General features: G+C 36.4%; 1 protein-coding gene across 1 annotated transcript; it reads right to left on the bottom strand.

The window, feature by feature from the left end:
* Positions 1 to 1,846: 1,846 nt before the first annotated feature.
* On the bottom strand, positions 1,847 to 20,480 carry LOC306759517 (complement factor H-like). The gene is made up of 19 exons (XM_079245185.1): positions 20,394 to 20,480; positions 20,067 to 20,255; positions 19,693 to 19,798; positions 19,473 to 19,549; positions 19,124 to 19,306; positions 18,513 to 18,695; positions 18,164 to 18,355; positions 17,860 to 18,039; positions 17,418 to 17,585; positions 16,289 to 16,459; positions 15,753 to 15,926; positions 15,470 to 15,655; positions 13,879 to 14,043; positions 13,418 to 13,585; positions 11,872 to 12,045; positions 10,727 to 10,925; positions 6,823 to 6,925; positions 3,094 to 3,223; positions 1,847 to 2,163 (listed from the first exon to the last, which is right to left on the bottom strand). The coding sequence occupies exons 1-19, from the start codon at positions 20,461 to 20,463 to the stop codon at positions 1,964 to 1,966; spliced, it is 3,018 nt and encodes a 1,005-aa protein (XP_079101311.1). The 5' UTR covers positions 20,464 to 20,480; the 3' UTR covers positions 1,847 to 1,963.
* Between the last annotated feature and the right edge of the window lie 377 nt (positions 20,481 to 20,857).

Raw genomic sequence — 20,857 nt, 5'->3', positions numbered from 1 at the left:
TTAGATCAGTGAAGTTGAAGACAGGTGTACCAAAATCAAGAACAAATTGATCAAGCACGTTGTGCTGCTGTAATGACCCTCGAGCCTGGTCACGAGGCGGCAAAGGGAGGCCCCGGTCAGAGAGCCCCACTGTCAGTGGAGACTACATTTACATCCTTGAAGTGAAATAGACAGGATTGGTTCTGTACTGGAGGAGGTTGGATGTAGCAGGATCAAGTGTAAACTATGTGCAGAACAATATTATACCATCATTCTGTTTGCACTGATTGCACAGCAGTTTCAAAACTGATACACACACACAAACACACAGATGTGACATCCACATTAAAGTCTATTAATGTCAAATACTTTATGTGGCATCTCAATCCTTTCTGGTGGTCACTTCAGGGCTGCATGGGGAAAACAAAAACTTATTTAGGCAAAGAAATTGGCATTGAGCATTAAGACCTGTTGTGAACAAATTATGACGCGTTGATAAATATGCATTTAATTCATCCTCCCTTTGCAGTACCTACATGTTATATGCCAATGGAAAACTAAGCTCCCTGAAGTTTGAATATGTACTGTATGCCATTCCAGGCAACAATCATGATGGCCGATTTAGTAAAAATTTATGACAAATTTATATTTGAAACAACTCTGTAAACGAGTAGCAGATGATACTGCAGTAAAGACAGACCAACAAGTATGGTAACAGTGGTCCAATAAAATAGTTGGTTAAATAGTTGATTAAAATTGCAGGATTTTAAGTTGTAAATACACCCAGATAATATCATAGAAAGCTGTAAATATTCCTCCCTGTACATGCTAGACAAGACCTAAAATGGCCAAGTGACCCTGGACACACTACAGTTGTCATAGATTTGCAAGCCCTGGTGTGTGTGTGTAGCTCTCTCTCTGTGGTGTTTACTGGAGGTGTGGTCTATTGTTAAGCAGCACAGCTGAGTGCACCTCACATGCTTTTAAACCCCAGGCTGTTCACTGTTCTATGCTGGATTGTTGCCTTTCCAAGGTGTTTTCTGTCTAGTCCTAGTCTGAGACCAACCACAGCCTCAACAATGTCCTGCCTGTCCTGCCTTTTGCTGCCTGTTCTGCCATCTGACCGACCCAGATGGTCCTCTCTGGATCCCTTTTCTGTCTGCATTCCCAGATACTGCTGAGATCCTTGGACCTGGTCATCCCAGTTATTGTTCAATAAAACAGTTAACATCTGACCACTAACCAGTTCTGTGGGTTCATTTTCTCTTTGTAACAGCATTGTTTCTGATGAATAACTAATAAGATAAGATCATAAATAAAGTGGCTCCTCAACCTCAGCAAATATATATATATATATATATATATATATATATATATATATATATATATATATATATATATATATATATATATATATATATATATATATATATATATATATATATATATATACTTCACTGGTTCCTCAACTGGATGTAGATGTTTGTAGAGAGGCTAGAGCATGATGAGGGTGGGCGAAGTTTTTTTCTTTTAAATGTTTGTAAAATAATGTACAAACAAAAACAAAACATTAATACATCATACACACACACAGATACACATATATGTGTGTGTGTGTGTGTACGTGTGTGTGTGTGTGTGTGTGTATTCAGATTAAGAAATTTTGTTTGTCTTTGTACAATATTTTAAAATAAAATGACATTTTTTCAAATACATCTGATCCTGTACATTTTTTAATTTCATGCAGATTTTTTCAGATTTGTAAAAAATGAAAGAGAATTAAAGAAACCACAACTATCAACATTCATGTTTTTTAAGTAGCACATGTTGTGTACTGAGTTTTTATTCAATAAACATTTACAGACAAAAGATTCAGCACATATGCTGTTATGAAAATAACCACACACAGCAGTGAATGAGATTACGCTTTACTGCTGTCGATCATTTACATGTTTTGATGCACATTTTAATCCAGCTGAAGTCACTATGGTTTCCTGCAGGTGGGCAGGGTCACCACACCGTCATTACACCTCTGACGCATTGGTACACCATTAGCACGAACATATCCAGGTTTACAATTGAATGTAAGGTGATCTAAATGTTCTGCATATAGTTTGTCGTATTGTGTTTTTACAAAATCAAGGTTATGCTCATCCAAGTCATATTCAGCCACGGTGCAGGGTTCTGCAAGAGAATAAACACAATGAGAGTTTTGCAATTAGAAAAATACAACAAAGGAGAACTGAAACAGTCATGTACCTGAACTTCTGTGAAAATGAAACAAACTCATAACAACGTATTTTATCTGAGTTTAAACCTTCAGAACATGGTGTGGATATTGTGACAGATAAATATATACACCCCCCCCCCCCTTTTTTTTTTATTTAAAGGATTTGTCTTTAACATTAATACTTGCAGGTGAAAGAATAATTGAAACAGACCACATTTTAGGTTTATTCTGCATTTACTGTGGAGTCTCAGGCAGTGAAAATTCTCTCATATTTTAGGTTTTATCAGGACGTTTGCTAACAAAACTAATGTTTGTTGATGCTTTTTTAAGGGTTTTAGGCCTCATCTGGTAAAAGCAGAACTGTAGAATAACCATCAAATAATTTAATCTGGAAATTACTGCAGCACTTTCTCAGGTTCCTCAGACATTTCAGCTACGTGGTTTGTCTCTCACAGACTAAGCCTCCTGAGATGCTCCTTTCTTGCCTAATCATGTTATTGACACGTTCCCAGTAAACCTAATTGGTTGTTAAATGTCTCACTAAATTACTAATATGCATGATATATTTTTTAATTTGCATTATTTGGCTCATAAGAAGCAGGATTATTATGCTTGTGTTTTTTATTATGCATGATTTGGCACAAAGAGATTTTATTCTCAATGATATTCAATATTTCACCAACAATATAAGTATTAAGTGTTAGGAAATCATTTTTACCGTCAGGTTTCCTGTTACATGTCAATAAATGATCCACTTCATAAACTATGTATTTAGATCTTAATGTATTTATACTATATCATTTGATTGGTCAAATAATATGTATTTTTTATGTATAATATACAAAATAATCCCATTCAAGATGAAATTTTCAAATGCAACTTACTGAGGCATCGTATCTCTCCAGTCCAGACACCATTTTTGCATGTTTTGTACGGTCCACCCTCTATTTTGTGAAAAGCCTGACAGCTGTATTCAAGTCTCTCATTATGTGCATACAGACTTTTGCTTCCCAACTAGTCTCCGTTTTCAAGGTATGGTGGAGTCGAACAACTTGAAGAACCTACAAGAATGTGGGCAACAAGAGAGAAAATACAGCTTAATATGTTACTGTAGTTCCAGATGTCACATTTTCACCTGTAGTATTAATTTTACACTTCAACCTCAATTTTTAAACGCAATTGCACTTTCAATGCAACAATTGTGTTTCTTGAACTTTCTCTATTTTGAAACCAATTTAACCTTTTCTGGCTTTGGTTAGAGCGGGGTAACTGTGGTGGTTGGTTGGCAGATCTGATTACCTTCCAATTATAAATGCCATTAACCCTTTAAGGTCCTGGTCTACCATTTGGTAGGGGTAAATTTGCAGTAACTCTGACTTTCTTTAAAAAAATATGGAAATAAACCTGCCTAAGCCATCTTTATTAATTGGTTTGGGTATATAAAAGCCAAACTAAGTATTGTAACACTACTTCTTCAAATTTCAACCTTTTCACTTTTATTACATTATTAAAAGCCTCTTTTTTTTAACATTGCATCCATTTCCTAAAAAAACATTGATTTTGTTCATTCTTGTCCAAAACAAATGTAGAAACACAAAGAAACATTGTCTTCTGGCTGTTTTGTTCATGTGAAAGTTAAAGGGTTGTTGTTTTTATATTAACATGGAGAAATGAACAGTTTTCTGTTTCTTAGTGTGGTTTTCTTTTCCTTTTAAACCTCTCCTGTACATCATTATGGTAGCAGAAGGATGGTTTACCTTCTATACGCAGGACACATTTAGCGTTCTGGTGATGCGATTCCTCTTGATTCTTGAATTTTAATCTTCATTCATTCATTCAGTCATTCATTTTCTGAACTGCTTAATCCAATTAAGGGCGCGGGGGAGCTGGAGCCTATCCCAGTTGACTTTGGGCAGAAGGCAAATCTTAATCTTTATTATTATAATATTTGTGTTATAACATGTATTTTTTCCCCCTCTTCTGCCTTTAACCGATGAAGCGGTGAGACATCAGCATAAAAAAGGTGAATAGAAGAGAAACGATTATGTCAAATGGTTCTTTAATTTCAACCAAGTGTTTTGCAGTACTTTGGTGTTCGGCATTCAAACTTTTACAAATAAACTGAGTAATTGAGATTTTCTGATCTAAATTTACACATCTATCACACTATTTATTGTATTGCTTACAATGTCCAAAAAATTACTGTCTGGCTCAATTTCCGAGTCCAAAGCTCTCATAAATAGTCTCTGCATATATGTCCTTTCAGCATTCCCGGTGATTTTCCAGGTCTTCCATCTATCTGTTGGGCAGCACTCTAGCTTGCTCAGGTGAGATTTTTAGCTGGCTAAACACCTTATAATTTGCAGTCCATGTTGCCTGAATTGTCTTCTGTTCCTTAGAAGCTATGTCTCCTTGGCAATGCCCAAGTTTATCTTTGTAAGGCGTTAATTGAGTTAAAATGTTTCCTTTCAAGCTCTTCCCTTGTTTAAGGAGGATATTCGTTTGCTTTCTGTTAGTAGGCCACATTGTTAGGACTGATTCACTCTTCTTTTTGCTTGGAAGGAATGACACGTTTCTATGTCTTCACTCCTGTTTTGGCTCTTTGTACTTCCAGCATCTGGTGATGTGATTGCCCTTTTTCACTATTATATGTTGTCAAGTCCTTTATCTCTTCCACCAAGTCCATTAACAATTTTTGTTGCTTTAAAATTCATGTAATGTTTACAGACATGAAGTCAAGATATTGTTCTTTTATTTATATCTCCTAATCTGCAACAGTTCCTTCCTCTGACGCTGCTTTACTCAGAATTTCTGGTATTTAGGTGTTAATATCAACATCTGGACCTGCTACCTGTTGCTGCCTCTGGTATTGAGCTGTGTTCCACCTGGAGCCATAGCCTTGCTGTTGCAGTTTCTGTCACTGCTGCTTGTCTTGTTGTTTCTTGTCCTGTTGGTCGTTTTGCTGACAATTTTATTTCAGTAACTGTGTTCTTTGTGAGGCCGATCAGACTTGTTCCACCACAGATGAGGCCTGCAGCATTAGTCATGTTAGGCTTTCTCTGTTAGTCTGAGCTCTGAGCTTAGTTTGTGTGTTTGATCTTAAAGAGAAAAATAGTTTTGTTGCCCTTTTAATTAAATATTGAAGTTTATCCTGGGGAAAAATAGAAGCATTTTTTAACACCTCTAATAGTGCATTTAATTCTTCAGCTGAACTGGATCAGAAGATACTTACCAGCTGTGAGCAAAGTAAAAGTAGATAATGTTGATCCAAAAGTTAGATCAGAAGACATTTTAAACTAAATTAAATGAAGTTAACCCCTAGTTTAGGTGAACATACCGGAGCAGGTTGGTACGGGGGAATCCCACTGTCCATTTCGCAAGCACTCAATTTCTCTTGAGCCTTTCAGTACAGTCCCCTCACTGCACTGAAAATGCAGTTTTTGTCCAGGTTGAATTGTTCGGTCCAGTGGCAAACCAGATACAAAAAGATGATGGTCCATCACACCAACTTCACAGGTGGGATCTTTAAAAAAAAAAAAAAAAAAAAAAAAAAAAAATCAATATTGTTTTAAAATAGATAGTAAAAATTAGCTTTGTGTGTTTGGATAACCATTATACAAAATACAATCTGCAGCTTCAGTCAAGCTTTGTTATTTCCAGCCTTTGAGTCATCATTGTAACTGTTTAGCATCAAAGGGTTGTAAATTCAGGCCCCACTTTTTATTTGATCTCTAACACACTTCCCTTTTACTTCTGTAAAGTTTGAAATTCTTTTATCAACTTAACCCTATAAAGCCAAATGTATCACATTTGAGACAAACACTTCTTAAGACATTTTGCATCCCTTTATGATAGAAACTTTTGTCTCCAGTTTTGCCTAGGCCCGCCTTAAATGGGTTCCTTTATTTTTTTTTCCCTGGTCATGGACATAATTAGGAATATACATTATTTTTAGTCTTGGAAATCACCCCGAATAATCTATACTTTTCTAATCCAATTCATGGTTCCAGAGGGGCTGAGAGTCAGGCTAAACCCTGCACATGTTACCAGTCTGTTATAGAACAGGCCATTTGCCTGCTTCATGTATGCTTCATGTTGTTATTCCCTTGGTTGTACACAGTGACAGTGAGGTTACTGTGCCTTTTAGGACAGCAGGTGTAATTTACGGCAAGGTAGTAAACATGTGGAAAGTAGTTGAATAAAGGTAATGAACGCACAACGCGCCTTGATCATTGACTCACGCACAAACACAATACCGTCCATCACAGGGTCAACACTTAGACAGACACTCACTTTTTTAGGTGAGCTTAGATCTACCAATTAATTGAACATGCACATATTTGCATGGTGGGAGGAACTCCTGCACACAGACAGAGAACAGGTAAACTCTTTTCAGAAAGGCACAAAGTCGAGTTTTTAATCAAGTATCATCTTGGTGTGATTTAAGAGCAAAGTACTGTAAGAGTGGAAACACTTTATACCAGTACTCTTCCTGCCACAGAATGACGAGGTAAGACAGTCAAACTGTTAACAGAGTCATGAACTATGTGGTAGTTGAATTTCTCTGTTAATAAAATTGATCTAACATGAAATGAAAAGGCAACTGAATTGACCTCCATGGTGCGGAACGTACCGGAACAGGTTGGGAATGGCAGATTCCACTGTCCAGTTGGCAAACACTCAATCTCCTTTGCACCTTGCAGTTTGTGCTCATCACTGCAGAGAAAACGTAATTTATGTCCAGCTGTGATTGGTTGATTCTGAGGAGGTAAACCAGCTATGAAGAGATTGGTGTTTGTCATGTCGACTTCACAAGTGGGCTCTAAAAATAAATAAATGAATAAATGAGTTCACGCAAAACATCGGCAATATCTGCAAGACTTTACACAGTAAAACTTCGGTCTGCTGGATAATTAAATTTAATGCAAGCATACATTATTACTGTTATAAACACACACACATACACATATATATATATATATATATATATATATATATATATATATATATATATATATATATATATATATATATATATATATATATATATATATATTACTACACATATAATTATAAATAATGTGCAATTTTTTTTCAAATAAACTCAAAATAAATTGCTTGTAAAGTGAATGTTTTATATGTTTTCGCACAGCATTGAAACAACAGAAAATAGAACTCTGGTTTCCCTACCGTTTTGCTGCAAAGAGCCCTGCACATTCAGCCACAGCATAAAAATGCAAAGATGGAGACGCGCCTTCATCATGAAAATCCAGAGGCTTCTGTATTTGGAAAAAACTGAAATACAATCTCTCTATTAAGACGTCCTGTCTTTTACTCTTCTCACAAGGGAAGTGACACCTCCTACTCCCCCAGCTTGCTCTTTAACACACACACGTTTGCAAACACAGGTAAGTCACTTTCAAGCACCGGCTTGTGTCCTTGCCATGAATGTGCAAAAATTAATTGAGATATGATTATTGCTGGATTCAGTCCCTGTTCACAGTTTAAGTAAATAAACTAAAATTGTTTATAATTTGCATGTTTAATCCATACGGAACCAATGTTTTGGGAGTCTGGAACAGCTAATCTAAGTACATGTGGGCGGCTTCGGGATGACCTATCATGTCACAGTCCAAAAAAGCAAACAACCTGCCCAGCTGGTGACAAATTGTTGCCCTTCTAAACAAATAATTGCATAACTTGCACATTTTGCAACTGCTGTAGGAATAAAGAGTTCTCATTATGCCCTGTGGTTTTTCCATATTTGCTTCTTTGTGGGATCCAGTGTATTACATTATTTCTTACATGGCACACATTTCCCTCTGAACCAAATACTTTAATCAAATTGAGTGAGAAGATTTTTTGCACCAGATTCAGTTAATACGTGTCATGGTTTTCTGGACTCAAACTGGTCCTTTTCTTTTCCTTTCTCCAGGCATGTGTGTGTTTGCGTGTGTGTGTGTGTGTGTGTGTGTGTGTGCGTGTGTGTGTGTGTGCACGGGGTGGGGTTCTTCTGCTTGACTCCCAAGACACGGCTGCCATTTATCAACTCATCCCACCAGCAGTACATTTTCTAGAATCCATCTTGCATTTGGCGCCAGATTGTTGCCCAACTCCTGACTTCAGTTCACCTGCGCCTGCTTGCAGCTCTACCAGCTCCCTGGACTGTTTTCCTTGCTTCAATTAAGTTTTGCTTCTCAGCTGCAGATTCCCATCTGCATGTTACGTCCTAAGTATATATATATATATCTATATATCTATTTCTCTCTCTCTCTCTCTCTCTCTCTCTATATATATATATATATATATATATATATATATATATATATATATATATATATATATAAAATGCAAAATAACTACACAGAGACTTTAGGTTAGTGCTCACACGACTGCACTTAATTTTTTTCACTTCATGAGAGTTGACTTGGAAATTTGCAAACATTTATAAATTCATCCTGGAGATAATTTAGTGCAAATACAGTGTAGTGCTTAGGAACTCTACAATCTCTTTTTATAACAGATGTACTAGTCCTCTTTATTCGCTCAGAACAGAGCAAAGAGAAATTTTCCTGAATGTGGAGAATCCACACTATAATCTTATGTACTTACTGTGTTGTATTTTACTGGACTGGTTACTGGATCCTTGTTGATGTAACAAGAACATTTTTGTTGCACATCATCAGCTACTGGTGTACAGTTTGACTTTAACAATAAACTACGTTTCACTAAATCTGTGACTGTAGCCTGGAATAGTTCCAGTACGCCACTGGAATCTCAAGAAGCTTAGCTTTTAAATGGTATATAATGTGTGGGAACCTCCAAAAGAGACTGAATATAATACATATTTAATATAATACGTGCATGAATGTGTGATGTCACATGAAGCTTGTGCTGTTCAGACTGTTAAAAAGTGGTCAGATATGGGTCATGTGTGGGCAAATAAGTCAGATTTGAGCCATATTCGCCTGCGGTGTGAAAACAGCCTTGTCTGTCTGTTAGAAACGTTGCTGTTGTTCCTTCAAACACATTCGTTTGATGTATCTGTGGTCATGTAAACATACAGACAGTGATAGGTTAAATTCCTCTTTACACAGACCTGCCGTTATGAGCTCGCCTCAGTGGGCCTCCCCGGCATGAACGAATCACAGTCAGGAATCAGCTTTTCCTGTGGGATTTGTATACTTATTTAATCTACTTTATCTGTCGCTGTTTGTGGAAGGGATCCCCACCATCTGACATGAGAAGGTTCAACACTAACATGACGAGAAAAGCACTTGTCCGGTGTCGTGCAGCAAGAATCAAGCACTTCTAGCATCTTGGATGACTTCAGCAGTGTGACAGGTTCTGCAAGGTAGCATCAATAGCAACCACAGGTGTACGAGCCTCGTCTGCTTTTTCATCATCTACAGCTGGATTAAAATTTATCAGACTCATCCGTAAGTCACAAGGAGATTTCTGCTGACAGTATCACAGTATGTTATGTTTTTGTCTGCTGCAGATGTTTCCTTGATGTTTTACAGAGTTGAGGTAAGTTGCATGAAATGAAACAGAATCTGTTCTCTGAAATACATTTATAGAGTTTCTGTGGTGCACAGGTTGGTCACTAAACGTTCCTCATTGGTTCCTCAACTGGATGTAGATGTTTGTAGAGAGGCTAGAGCATGATGAGGGTGGGCAAAGTTTTTTTTCTTTTAAGTGTTTGTAAAACAATGTACAAAGAAAAACAAAACATTTATAAATCATACACACACACACATACACATATCTAGGTGTGTGTACGTGTGTTTGTGTGTATTCAGATTAAGAAATTTTGTTTGTCTTTGTACAATATTTTAAAATAAAATGACATTTTTTCAAATACATCTGATCCTGTACATTATTTAATTTCATGCAGATTTTTTCAGATTTGTAAAAAATGAAAGAGAATTAAAGAAACCACAACTATCAACAGGGCTGCACGGTGGTGCAGTGGTTAACACTGTGGCCTCACAGCAAGAAGGTCACTGGTTCAATCCTTGGCTGGTTTGGTCAGTGGCCTTTCTGTGTGGAGTTTGCATGTTCTCCCCGTGTATGCATGGGTTCTCTCTGGGTGCTCCGGCTTCCTCCCACCATCCAAAGACATGCATGATAGGTTAATTGGTTACTCTAAATTGCCCCTAGGAGTGAGTGTGGTTGTTCGTCTCTCTGTATGGCCCTGCGATGGACTGGTGAGCTGTCCAGGGTGTACCCTGCCTGTCGCCCAAAGCCAGCTGGGATAGGCTCCAGCTTCCCCGCGACCCTGAATTGGAATAAGCGGTTCGGAAAATGAATGAATGAATGACAACTATCAACATTCATGTTTTTTAAGTAACACATGTTGTGTACTGAGTTTTTATTTAATAAACATTTACAGACAAAAGATTCAGCACATATGCTGTTATGAAAATAACCACACACAGCAGTGAATGAGATTACGCTTTACTGCTGTCGATCATTTACATGTTTTGATGCACATTTTAATCCATCTGAAGTCACTATGGTTTCCTGCAGGTGGGCAGGGTCATCAAACCGTCATTACACCTCTGACGCATTGGTACACCATTAGCACGAACATATCCAGGTTTACAATTGAATGTAAGGTGATCTAAATGTTCTGCATATAGTTTGTTGTATTCTGTTTTTAAAAAATCAAGGTTATGCTCATCCAAGTCATATTCAGCCACGGTGCAGGGTTCTGCAAGAGAATAAATACAATGAGAGTTTTGCAATTAGAAAAATACAACAAAGGAGAACTGAAACAGTCATGTACCTGAACTTCTGTGAAAATGAAACAAACTCATAACAACGTATTTTATCTGAGTTTAAACCTTCAGAACATGGTGTGGATATTGTGACAGATAAATATATACACCCCCCCCCCCCCTTTTTTTTTTTTTTTTTTATTTAAAGGATTTGTCTTTAACATTAATACTTGCAGGTGAAAGAATAATTGAAACAGACCACATTTTAGGTTTATTCTGCATTTACTGTGGAGTCTCAGGCAGTGAAAATTCTCTCATATTTTAGGTTTTATCAGGACGTTTGCTAACAAAACTAATGTTTGTTGATGCTTTTTTAAGGGTTTTAGGCCTCATCTGGTAAAAGCAGAACTGTAGAATAACCATCAAATAATTTAATCTGGAAATTACTGCAGCACTTTCTCAGGTTCCTCAGACATTTCAGCTACGTGGTTTGTCTCTCACAGACTAAGCCTCCTGAGATGCTCCTTTCTTGCCTAATCATGTTATTGACACGTTCCCAGTAAACCTAATTGGTTGTTAAATGTCTCACTAAATTACTAATATGCATGATATATTTTTTAATTTGCATTATTTGGCTCATAAGAAGCAGGATTATTATGCTTGTGTTTTTTATTATGCATGATTTGGCACAAAGAGATTTTATTCTCAATGATATTCAATATTTCACCAACAATATAAGTATTAAGTGTTAGGAAATCATTTTTACCGTCAGGTTTCCTGTTACATGTCAATAAATGATCCACTTCATAAACTATGTATTTAGATCTTAATGTATTTATACTATACATATCATTTGATTGGTCAAATAATATGTATTTTTTATGTATAATATACAAAATAATCCCACAATTCAAGATGAAATTTTCAAATGCAACTTACTGAGGCATCGTATCTCTCCAGTCCAGACACCATTTTTGCATATTTTGTACGGTCCACCCTCTATTTTGTGATAAGCCTGACAGCTGTATTCAACTCTCTCATTATGTGCATACAGACTTTTGCTTCCCAAGTAGTCTCCGTTTTCAAGGTATGGTGGAGTCGAACAACTTGAACCTTTAATATTTAACAACAGAAAGATAAAACACAAGATGTAGCCGTCTTCCAATGAGCACATCATCAATATACTTCCTGTCCAGATGTCTTTACAACTTATTTAACTCCTTTTAACTGCAGTTACAGCAAATAACAACATGGTACTTAACAAGTTACGTTATAAATGATATTAATATTAATATGAATATTTTCTAATCTTCACATTGGACTATTTTCTCCTACATCAGCATCAGCACAAGTTGCAGTCTCTTCTTTTGCACCAGTCTTGCTCTTGTACTGAAGTTAATTTCTTTTTACACATCTTTCTTCAGTTGAATGAAGCTTAATATTGAGCTGTTGCTGTCATGTGTGAATTATTCCTATATTGTGATGTTAATCTGACAGCAGGACTAGTTGTATATCTGTAAGTTTTAACCCCATCCAGGTCTGAACTGCTAGTATGTCAGCCGTTATAAAAAGTTAGCTTCTCTAAAGCTTTGCCAACAATAATGAGCTGCAGCACCACGTCTAAAGACATTTCCACTGTCAGTGTAGAGCAGTCACATTACAGTTCACATGTAGAAAAGAGAGGTTTTAAGCTGCTTCTGTGCAGTGTCTCTTTTTTTCTACAGCAGCTGAGATTCAGTACAGAGAAACTGAACACTTCAAAGTCTGCATGTTATACTTCACGTGTATACGGGTCAGTGTGTGGCTCTTTCACACGCATGTCTGAATAAAGCAAAACAAGCATAAACAGGTATTTTCATATAAAATCTGGTCATGAGTGTCCTGTAAGTGTGTAAACTGATGGACAGAAACATTTGATAGAAGAAATCTGATGGAAAATGGTTGTTGCAAAAATGATTTTGCTTTTGATTTATTGCTTTGTTCTGCAACTTGATGCAGATTTACTGTTTTGTCTTTAACACCACTGGTCACTCTCAGCTAGAGTGTGTGAGCAGGGAAGAAGTGGCCAGATTTAAATGTTGTAGTCACAGCTACTAAGAATAGTTGGGAAGTTTCTCTTCAAAGTTTCACTGGGATGGACGTGTAAGTCCATCAAAATTGATCAATAAATTTCTGATTTATCATCATATCTTCATCATTTTCAAGCTTATTGGCTCGTTATTATGTCTGTCAAGCTCTGGAAGAGGACATTTTTGCAGAGATGGAAACATCTTTTTTTAGTCTTTATTCCATTTCTCTACTTGTAATTCTCCTATTCTGGATGTTTCATTTGTACTTTGCTGTAATTCTTATGCTTAATGTAAAACACTCTGAACTGTCGTTTACATGAAATGTGTTATATAAATAGACTTGCTGCAAACACTCTATGAAACTCTGCACAGTAATTCTCCTCTAAAGATAATCTCTAACAGCTGAACATTCCTACCTGGACAGGTCCGAGCCCCACTCCAACTTCCTTCCTGACAGGTCAGAGTAAACTCTTGTCGGTTCCCGGTCGAGCATCTATACGTGACAGACTCACCGTCACGGTAAGAATCCTTGACATCCCGGACAATCTCTGCATTTTCAATGACGGGTTTAGAACACTGTTTTGCTGGAGGATAAACAAACAAAAGAAAGAGAAGACTGCTTTATACCCATCCCTCCATTTTTCTGCCTCATTCTCTCTGCAGACATGTCTAGATTTGTATGCAAGCAAACTAAATGAACAGCGTTCTTAATGTTTTGACTTGTTAACATGGACACACTCCATGTTATTTGAGTCAAAATAAGTCTCTTACTCATGTTTTCCCTTTACATAAGAAATACACTTAAAGGACTGCAAGGCCATTATAGATAAAAATCTATATAATTTAAGGATAAATGAGCAGAAATCTTCCTTCTTACCTTCACATTCTACTGTTTTTCTCCACATGCCATCAGTACAAGTTGCAGTGCCTTCTTTATTACTATACTTGCATCTGTAATTAATTGTGTCTTCATTTCTATATCTTACTTCTACTGAGGTTGAGGCAACACTGAGCTTGTCATCTTGCAGCTTTTCACAGTATTCTGTTGAGGAAAAGTCCAATAATTTTCAATCCCTCTTGAACCTCTCATGTCATCATAAAGTGAACATGGCGACATAAAAGGATGAAAAAAAGCATTTCTGTGACAGTAAAAGAGTCTTCATATTTGGTGTTAGGAGACGAATTGTGGCACTGTGACAACAAACTGTAGGGTTCATTTCCAGTCCTCCCTCCTGACTGTAATCATGCTGCTCTACATTCTGTTTTAAGTACCTATAGACATCCATGCACGAAAGAAAATCCACAATCTTTCCCTAATTTTAAATCAATAAGTGGAGTTGCTTTAACTGCACTAAAGAGGAAGAATGACATCATTATATTAAAGAAATATTTACTATATCCCAAAAAAAGAAATTAAGGACTTTTGTTGTGCTTTGCTCTCGAAGGGATTTTTTCAGCTGAGGGTGTGTGATGCTGCAAGATGCGGTATCGCTCTGATACCAAGTAAACAAAGTACTAGTATCATGGATACCATTACTAATACGTGTTGATTGGGCTGTAGAAATGAACATATTGATGCAAAGAAATTGATCTGTGGCATTGAGCCAAAATTTTAAGGCATTTATGCAGATAAAAAGATGTTACTCATCCAGAAAGTTGGTAGTATCTTAGTAAGTGGAGGTGATTCTGGACATCTGAGACTTTTGAAACAAAGTTGAACCAAATCCACAGAAACCACATCGACTCCTGATTTATGAAGCTTGTGGTAATTGTCAAGTCTTACATGTAGAATTTTTATATTGGGGTGTCTAGAAACAAAGTTATTACTGGTACTATTTTAAAACCCTGACTTTAGCCTCATCCCAGTGAGAGGCTGATTTTGGGTGAGTAGGTGATTTTTTAATACATCTAAAATAAATCATTTTATTGTCCATATAGTAGAATGTTCTAAGTCTTATCACACTAGAATCAATCAAAAACAGTAATATCAATACTTAAATTAAGTCACCCACCAATATTTTTCAAATAAAAGAAACATAAAACCATATAACAGGTTGAACTTCAAATCAGCTTTTAACTGGGTAGCAGGAAACTTTACATCTTTACTGTCACATATTTCTAAGAAAGCGTTGGATTCCTCCCATTTGGTTTTGTATAATAGTGTAAGAAATATGTTTTTCCTGATCTGATTAACTGTACTTCTGTTGATAATAATCATAATAATAATCATAATAATAAATAATAATAATCACAAATTATAATTATTGTTACAGGTTATAAACTTTTAGCAGCAGTATGTATTTCTTAAATAATTGGATTTTATATTTTTAAATACATAAAAAAACTGGACTAAAATGAACAGATTATTTCACTGGATCTTCTAGATAAAGAGTAAAACCAACAACTGGAACTACAACATGTTTCAAAAGTTCATTAAGTAACTTCTCAAAGCTTTTTTATTTACTTACGGTCACAGATAATGGTGGTGTCCTCCCATGCCCCATTACTGCAGGTCAATTTAGTTTTACCCTGTGTCATATACTTATCACGACAAACGTAAGTTACTTCAGAACCAGATGAATATTTCTTCTGAATTGATTCACGAATAACTGCATTCTCAACTTTAGGTGGTGGGTCACATTGTGTGCGATCGGCTGCAAAACATGAGGACATTGATGGTAATAATGTGAAACTTGTCTCTTCATATATAAAAATATTAATAGCAATAAGAACAATAATGTGACTACTCACGGCTGCAAATAGTTTCGAATGAACCTTCTGTTACCGTCCATTCTCCATTTTCACAGGTTATAGGATTATTCTGAGTGGAATATCCATCATCACAAGTGATCCTTAAATTTCGACCACTTTCACGGGTCAACACCCCATTAGGAATCACAGGAGGTTTTCCACATGCATTTTTTGCTGAAAGACAGGATTATAAATTATTAGGCACAGAGAATTTTTTTTAAAAACCTTGCACACCAAATAAACAGAGTCCCATTAAATGAATACTTACAAGAACGCAAACAGCAGAGAAAAAATGTGAAAGAATAAAGTAAAACAACTTTTTTAAGAATATGATACTTGCATCATCATGAAGTTTTTTTTTTCTTTTGTGGCAAATTTACTAAATGACAGTGAAAACTGCCCTGTGATCGACTGCTGACCTTGCCCAGTGAATGCTTTCACTGGCAAGACCCTTAACTGAACAAATCGGTTAAGAAAGTGAATAAATGAATGAATAAATGACATTCAAAAATATTGAGACAAGAGGAAATGATTACCTATACATCGTACATTTTCACTCCAGGTTCTGCCTTTACATTTGGCCTCACCCCACCAAGCTTTTGAGGCAAAAGGCTTATAGTCCTGATCACAGGAGTAGTACAGAGTGTCGTCCAATGGTTTAATGGCAAATCCATTTGTGATGTCAGGCATTGTACAAGACATAACACCTGAATGCAACATGAAAGAGGAAGGTTATTTTTAAAGCTTAATCATAGTTATGCCCCATTTAAATCCATCTGGTGGCATGAGCATGTTACTATCATGCTTGAGTAATTGCTCTGCTGTTTATTGTATCGTCCTGTGAAGTCAGTCCTACAGCTGGACCAGTTTTTTTTTTTTTTGTTTTATATAACTTTTCATACAGTTGTTTCTTTGCAGTGTCCCTGTGTTTTCTACAGCAGCTGAGATTCAGTACAGAGGAACTAAACGTTTCAAAGCGCTTCACTTACATACGGGCCAGTATGTAGCTTTTTCAATGGCATGTCTGAGTGCGTGTGAAATGCTGAAATCTGGTCATGAGGGTCCTTCTCTTTTGGTTTTGTGAAAGAGCGCAGGATGATGGACAGAAACATTTGGCAGAACAAATCTGATGTGAAACGGTTGTTACAAAAATCTTATTGCTTTTGATTTATTGCTTTGTTCTGCAACTGGATGCAGATTTACTGTTTTGTTTTTAACACTACTGGTCGCTCTCAGCTGTCTGAGCAGGGAAGAAGTGGCCATATTTGACTGTTGTGTTCACAGTTTTCAGAAATAGTAGGGAAGGTTGTCTTTATAGACACCTTCAAAGTGTCACTGGGATGGACGTGCAAGTCCTGCTAAATTTATAGATAAATCTCTGATTTGTCATCATATTTTCATAATTTTCAAGCTTAGGGGCTCGTTATTACGTCTGTCAAGCTCTGGAAGAGAAGTATGACATTTTTTCAGAGATGGACACTGTAATTCTCTTTTCTGGATATTTCAATTGTATTTTTCTGTTATTTCCAATGCTTAATGTAAAAAAAAAAACTATCTTGTACATGAAATGTGTTATATAAATAGACTTGCCTTGCTGTAAACACTCTATGAAACTGCACTGTAATTCACCTCTAAAGATAATCTCTAACAGCTGAACATTCCTACCTGGACAGGTCCGAACCCCACTCCAACTTCCTTCCTGACAGGTCAGAGTAAACTCTTGTCGGTTCCCGGTCGAGCATCTATACGTGACAGACTCACCTTCACGGTAAGAATCCTTGATATTCCGGACAATCTCTGCATTTTCAATGACTGGTTTAGAACACTGTGTTGCTGGAAGATAAACAAACAAAAGAAAGAGAAGACTACTTTACACCCATCCCTCCATCATTCTGCCTCATTCTCTCTGCAGACATGTCTAGATGTGTCTTTAAGTAAACAAAAATAAATAAAATGTAAAAAAATGATTATAAACAACTAAAACCATTTAAGGAACACGTCAGTCATTTAGAAAACTTCTCATTTTTAATTTTCCATATATATGAAATGAAAATGAAAACATTAAACCACAACTTACTAGAGGAAAATATGGGAAAATTCTCATTACCTACACAAAGTGGTTTCGGTATCCATCCATCTCTTCTGCATACAGCTTGAGTGGTTCCACGTGGTTTTACAAAACCAGATCTACAAGAATAACTTTTAGTACCACCTAATCTCTTTTGAGCAGCAGTGGCATGCCAGTAATACACATTTTGATCTGGGGTTGGGTCGTGGCATATAACCTCTGCAATGAGATAAAATCTTATTAAATCAAGATGAGATTGGTAATCATCAGAATTCTTCAAACATAAAGATTGAAAAACTAAGTGCATCATCTCTCTCGTGAAAAATCTCAGTAATTTGTTCACCATGGCATACTGGTTGGGCTGTCCATTCTCCATCATCTTTGCAAGTGATGTCTGCTGTGGTAGACTGAGGGTTGGAAACCCAGTCCTTCTCCCCACATGTGACTCTTACAGATTCACCAGGTGAAAACACATTTTTATATGGAGGATCAAATGTAGTTCGCTCAGCTTGCAGATGTAGTTGACATTTTATTTCTGGGGAAATAAATAAATAAATTAAAAAAAAAAAAAAGGTAAACAAAGTGTATTTGTTAGTTTGTTGTAACAATATAGATTATAGAACTTTATTCACAGCTCAACATTCACTGCGTAGCATGACACAATCAGCATACATTAGTGAGATTGTATTTACCTCTACATGCAGGTGTGGGTAACCACTCTGCTTGTCCTCTTAAATGGGTACATTTTGAAGGTCTTTTGTCAGCAGCTGTGTATCCCTCATTACAGACAAAACTCAAGTATTCATTTTCCTTATATTCTCTGCGATTGCCAGTTACACGACCATTCTCAACACTCGGGGCCTCACATTTTATCCCTGTTGAAATCACACATGAGGATTAATATAACTGCAACACTTGTTGATTTAAAGGAGTTTAGAAAGTAATCACATACTAGCAGCTTGTCAGATAACAGGTACAATCTGAAAAAAATCTGATTTAATTCATCGTTAGAGTACTCTCATCTCCTTTTCGGTACTTTAATGTCATGTCCATCCTTCATAGATTACATTTTTTCAGTAACTTAATGTTAGGAACAGTGTGGGTTATGCATAAACAAGTTAAAATATATCAGATAGTTCTTCCTGCCAAAAAATGTGGGAATAGGATAAATCATTTTTAAATAAATTTAATTCTAAGACTGCCAAATATTTAGAAAATATTGTGGGTACAGAGGTGTGCTAGGATCTCTCTAGGTCATAAGCAGATTATGAGATGCTGGATATTAGTTGGAAGCCTTTCATACCTTTACATGTTGGAGGTTGGCTACTCCATTTTCCTGTTTGATCACAAATAATCTCATTTGGTCCACTTAACATTTCATCACTTTCTATGCAGCTAAATCGAATTATGGTGCCATAGGTTGCTCCATCTGTCTCCCTGTCCGCTTGGACATTGTTATCCACGGGAATGGCTGAACATTTTCGGGCTGTACAGACCAACATTTAAAAAAATTAATTAGATGAAAGAAATTTGTTCAAATGTATGAATCCATAAACAGTGTTTGTATTTAGTCATGTCTCTTGGATGAAAAAGAAAGAAATTCAAAGTAATGTTTCCTTTACAATATTAGGCACTCAATCAGTCATTCATACCTTCACAGACTGGAACAGCACCGTCCCAACCATTTGCCAGGCAACGCCGTCGGTCTGAGCGACTGATCATTACATAGCTGGAAGGATTTAATCGTCATTAGAATGAAAACAAAAGTCATCACATGGAAGATAGTTACTAAACAGAGACGTTAGGTTTGAGTGAAACATTCAAAAGCACAATGGTAAACACAAATTTAGTAATGTGGTAAGATTGTCCTACCCTTTGTTGCATGTGTAAAGAACTTCTGACCCAAAGACAAAATCATCTCCAACCACGAGGCGAAAACGTGCAGAATTAGAATCTCCAGGGTGGCCACATGATTTCGCTTAAAATAGATGGTGCAAAACATAAGATATAAAAACGGTTTGTACAAACAGGGCAAGGTACATTATTTAAACTTCTATAAATGCCTAAAAATCTCAGTACATATGTATACATATTTATAATATATATACATATATATATATATACATATTTATAATATATATATATATATATATATATATATATATATATATATATATATATAAATCGTGAGAGAGAGAGAGAGATAGATAGATAGATAGATAGATAGATGTCTGTGTGTAACCTACGTTCACACATTTTATTCCCAGACGCAGGGCTCCAACCGTTATCAAGACACAGGATCTTGAAAAATCCAGTGTAACCGATCTTGCAGGGGACTTTTACTGAGCTTCCAGGTGGGTATGCGGACTCCAGACCACTTGTTTCCAAATATGAATCAAAGTGGTCACTTGCTTTGAATTCTGCAGGTGTACAATCTGTGGAATACCAATAAAGAAAGTGTGATTTTGTGTCGTTATATTAGTTGCAGGTTATCAAGAAATAAATAAAAAAAAAACCTCAAACAAACAAAAGAAACAATTAGGTCAGCTTTAAATAATATTTTTTGGACTTACCTTTGGATTCCACAGAAGTCAACACCTGTATCCACAAAAAGAGGACACAACTTTGCGATATCACATGCATTTTCTCTTCATTACCCAGAACCACCAAATAAAACAGGGCGACAGAAACTGTCAGTGTTTTATACAGAGGGAGCTGTGTGTTTAACTGGGGGAAAGAGAGAGAGAGAGAAGGTTGCTCAATAATTACACAAGTGTGTGCTGTCTCCACTTCTAAACTCGCAGAACAAAGCGGGAAGTGGCCACTCACTGTGCCTTATATGATAAGCAGAACCCTTAATAAAACACTAAAAATAATACAATGTCATTTTAGGTGGACCAGTAAATAAGGTTCATATTGCAGATCTTTTCTAAAGCTCAACAAATAAACAAAAGTGATTATACAGGCTGACTCAATGGATGGTTGTACAATTCTCCAAAAAAACAAACAGGATCATTGCAAATAACTGTATGCCATG

Source organism: Telmatherina bonti (assembly GCF_933228915.1).
Source record: "Telmatherina bonti genome assembly, chromosome: 8".
Classification (NCBI taxonomy): Eukaryota; Metazoa; Chordata; class Actinopteri; order Atheriniformes; family Telmatherinidae; genus Telmatherina; species Telmatherina bonti.
The sequence above is the reverse complement of the archived record's forward strand: the minus strand, read 5'-3'. Positions and strand labels throughout refer to the sequence as shown.

What these genes read in the sequence shown, in the direction of transcription:
- LOC306759517 (XM_079245185.1), bottom strand. Translation starts at nt 20,463, where the DNA reads ATGCATGTGATATCGCAAAGTTGTGTCCTCTTTTTGTGGATACAGGTG. An exon ending in CTTTACACATGCAACAAAGG is followed by an intron (nt 19,550 to 19,692) that starts GTAGGACAATCT and finishes AAATCCTTCCAG; the next exon opens with CTATGTAATGATCAGTCGCT. An exon ending in ACCGAAACCACTTTGTGTAG is followed by an intron (nt 17,586 to 17,859) that starts GTAATGAGAATT and finishes TTTATCTTCCAG; the next exon opens with CAACACAGTGTTCTAAACCA.